General features: G+C 53.7%; 1 protein-coding gene across 2 annotated transcripts in view; it reads right to left on the reverse strand.

The window, feature by feature from the left end:
* IL17REL (interleukin 17 receptor E like) overlaps positions 1-3575 on the reverse strand; it is a 23054-nt gene that overhangs the window by 14983 nt on the left and 4496 nt on the right. The window contains exons 2-3 of one of the 2 annotated variants that reach the window (XR_005196391.1): positions 2116-2196; positions 1769-1796 (exon numbers count right to left, since the gene is read on the reverse strand). Coding sequence is in view for 1 of the 2 variants with exons in the window: in XM_037730081.1 (XP_037586009.1) it covers positions 1769-1796 (28 nt within the window). In the remaining variant the exon portion in view is untranslated. The remainder of the gene's footprint in view (positions 1-1768; positions 1797-2115; positions 2197-3575) is intronic. The other variant, XM_037730081.1, reaches the window with a different exon arrangement.

The raw sequence follows: 3575 nt of genomic DNA on the forward strand, positions 1-3575 counted from the left end.
TTGAATCCAGGAGGTGGAGGTTGCAGTGAGCTGAGATCACACCACTGCACTCCAGCCTGGGCAACAAGCGTGAGACTCCATCTCAAAAAAAAAAAAAAAAGTAGAAAACTTATAATTTTCATAGATGCAGAAATGTTTCATACAATTCAACACCTATTCATGATAACATAATGTTTAGCAAGCTAGGAAAAGAAAGACACCTCTCTGTAGATCAGGGCCATCTTGTGCAAACACCCAATAAACAAATACTGGACAGTCAACCTTTGGAACCATTGCCATTAGTATCAGGACTCAGAGAGGAATTCCGTCATTCAGCATTGCCCTGGAGAGCTGAGCCAATTCCACAAAATCCACCCCTCTGCCCAACATACAGGTTTACAAGATGTCATTAGCTGCAGAATACGTGATCATCTATTTAAAAAAACTTGAGACTAGATAGGAAATCTATTAGAAATACTAAAGAGGGTTTTTTGTTTTGTTTTTAATTTTTTTTTGAGGCAGAATCTCACTCCATTGCCCAGGCTGGAGTGCAGTGGCACAATCTCAGCTCACTGCAACCTCTGCCTCCCAGGTTCAAGTGATTCTCTTGCCTCAGCCTCCCAAGTAGCTGGGATTACAGGCAACTGCCACCATGCCTGGCTAATTTTTTTTTTTTTCTGTATTCTTAGTAGAGACGGGGTTTCACCATGTTGCCCAGGTTGGTCTCGAACTGCTGACCTCAGGTGATCCGCCTGCCTCAGCCTCCCAAAGTGCTGGGATTACAGGTGTGAGCCACTGCACCTGGCCATGCTTTGTATTGATTGTTGTTTGTTAATATGAACCGCTTTGTAAATTTTCGTATCATCCTTGCACAGGGCCAGGCTGATCTAATCTCCTGTCTTAAGCTTAGAGGTCCTTGAGGCGAAGAAACATTTAATTAAAGTTTAGCCATCTCTTTATTTTTCTGTGAAATTCAAGTAAAAATACATAAAATACTTTAAATGACATAAGGTAATTTCTATAAAATAATTTTTATGTTTATTCTGCAAACATCTGTATATTTGCATACACAAAAGTCTAGAACAGGCTGGGCGGGGTGGCTCAAGCCCATAATCCCAGCACTTTGGGAGGCCGAGGCAGGGGGAACGCTTGAGCCCGGGAGTTTGAGAACAGGCTGGGTTTGCTTGACCAACCGGGCATAGGGAGACCTCGTCTCTCTTCTTATAAAGAGCAAAAACTGTAAGAAAAACCTCCAAATCTCTAGGGCAATGTTTGCCGAGGTGAATACTGTCTATGTGTACATGGAGACTTTCTTCCTTATACTGTCTGCGTCATGCAGCGTCCTTTCATAAATGCATACGCTGTTTACAAAGACAACCAAGGTGTTTGTGCAAAGCCCCGGAGGGATCACTTTACAGAGGGAAAAGGTTGGCTGGACAACAGGGGGATTTCCACCTGCTGCTGGTGGGACGTCAGCTGGGCCAGGGTTTGGAACACAGCAAGGTATTGTGAGTTAAATGGAGGCGAGGAACTCTATCTGCAGCTGACCCACTTCTGGGCAGGAGCCAGGGTGACCTTGCCTGGGTGTGTCCAGGACCCCACACCCATCGGTGAGCGATGGCAGCTCGCCCTGCTTGGAAGGGGAACCCCGGCTGCTGGGGACAGTGCAGGGCAGACTTGCCTCCCACCGTGGACAAAGTGACCCTGGGGGCCTGGTTGGACCTGGGTCTACTGAGAGGGGCACAGGGGAGTACAGGCCCTGAGCGTCCCCGGGCTGGGATGTACTCACGGTTCCTGTGGCTCCTGCAGGCGAAGCCCTGGAGACAGAACAGTGACAGGGTGAGTGGCTGCGGGCACCCCTCCCCAGCCTGTCCTGCTCCTGCCCTGGCCCTCACTCCTGGGGTCCTGGGCTGCCCTCAGCCCTGGCCCCTCCTCAGTGTCAGGGGTCTGGCCCAAGGTGGCCATGCGACGGTCACTCAGTAAACGATGTGGTCTGAACCCCTGCGGACCCTCAGCCCTGGCTCCCCCACCCACTTGTGCATTTGTTAAGTGGACACTGGCGGAGCACCCACCATGTGGCAGGCTTGCTTAGGTGCTGGGATTCACGAACAGAGGAAAACAGTGAACCCTCCCTGCCTCTAGAGGAGCTCATATTCCAAGAAGGGGGAGACAGAACCATCCGAAACCCGGGAAATCAGCAACTTACACTTTATGTAACTAACGAGCGAGGTGGGAAAATAACAGAGGGCTCCGGAGAGTCAGGGGTGCAGACTAGAAATCTAAGAGGTGCCTGGGGGGCTCGGAGAGGTCCATTTCTGAGAAGGAACTTCTATTAGAAGGAACTGGGGAACTGGAAGGAACTGAGGCTGAGCTGTTGGGGGGGGACCGTGCAGCTGGGTGAACAGGCCCTGACGGTCCTGGGGAAAGCTGCAGTCCTGATGTATTATGACCTTCAGCCCAACCTGACCAAGGGCACCCAAAGAGGGGCATGAGGAGGACTTATGGCTCCCACGGGTTAAAGGGTCTGCGGGACAGGCCGCTCCCCAGTGGCCTGTGAGGCAGGAGGCGCCCGGCACCCCTGCAACAATGTCATGGGAGCTGAGGTTGGAGAGCACAGGGTGGCACCGGTGCCCTCAGAGCAGGGTGGGACCCCGGAGTCCAGGCCCCAGCACCCTCAGAGCAGGGCAGGACCCAGGAGTCCAGGCCCCCAGCACCCTCAGAGCAGGGAGGGACCCCGGAGTCCAGGCCCCAGCACCCTCAGAGCAGGGAGGGACCTAGGCGTCCAGGCCCCCAGCACCCTCAGAGCAGGGCAGGACCCCGGAGTGCAGGCCACTGTGCTGGGGTGCTGGACTGTGCAGCCCCTGGTCAACACAGCGCTCCATTCTTGAAAAGAGCTGACCCTCTATGGACTGGACGAGCCCAGACTGTTGGGGGTGGGGGTGGGAGTCGGGGGAGCTCAAGATGGAGAGCTGGACTTCTGATCCTGGCCCAGGTGGGAACATGGAAGAGCAAACTTCGGGCCCACTTCTGTTCCTTGAATTGTGAAGCCGTTATGGCCAGTGGCTACATCTCCCACCTCTTTCTAAATACTTTTTATTTTAAATGCTTTATTTTATTAGATGATGACCAGAGTTTACCCAGTTTCCCCAAACCTCAACAGCTTCCGGGGCATTTGCAAAACCTGGGGAGTCACACGTGGGTGGCAGTTAGTGACCCTCGGCCTGCATGTGGAATTGTGGATCCTGGTGAAATCTGTTTTCTGTTCCAGGGTCCAGCCCAGGACCCCACCCTAAGATGGCCTCGGAGTCTTCATTCTCCCCACTGTCTCCACCCATTTGCAGGCCACCCCGATAACCCCCCAGAGAGAGACCACCATGCGGGACCCTACCCCGCCTGCAATGGCCGAAAAACTGGTTGCCTGAGGGTGGAAGGAGGCTGAACGGGGCGCGGGATGGAAGCCCAGCTTCGGCCCCTGGTGAGGAGCAGGGCCTCAGACGGGCTGGCGGAGCTGACTGCAGGCGGCCAAGGGCTCTGCCAGGCAAGAGGGGCTGGGCTCACCTGGGAAGCCTCTGGGGATTGATCCAAGTGGGCTCAGG

Source organism: Cebus imitator, unplaced genomic scaffold (genome assembly GCF_001604975.1).
Source record: "Cebus imitator isolate Cc_AM_T3 unplaced genomic scaffold, Cebus_imitator-1.0 Scaffold329, whole genome shotgun sequence".
Taxonomy (NCBI): domain Eukaryota; kingdom Metazoa; phylum Chordata; class Mammalia; order Primates; family Cebidae; genus Cebus; species Cebus imitator.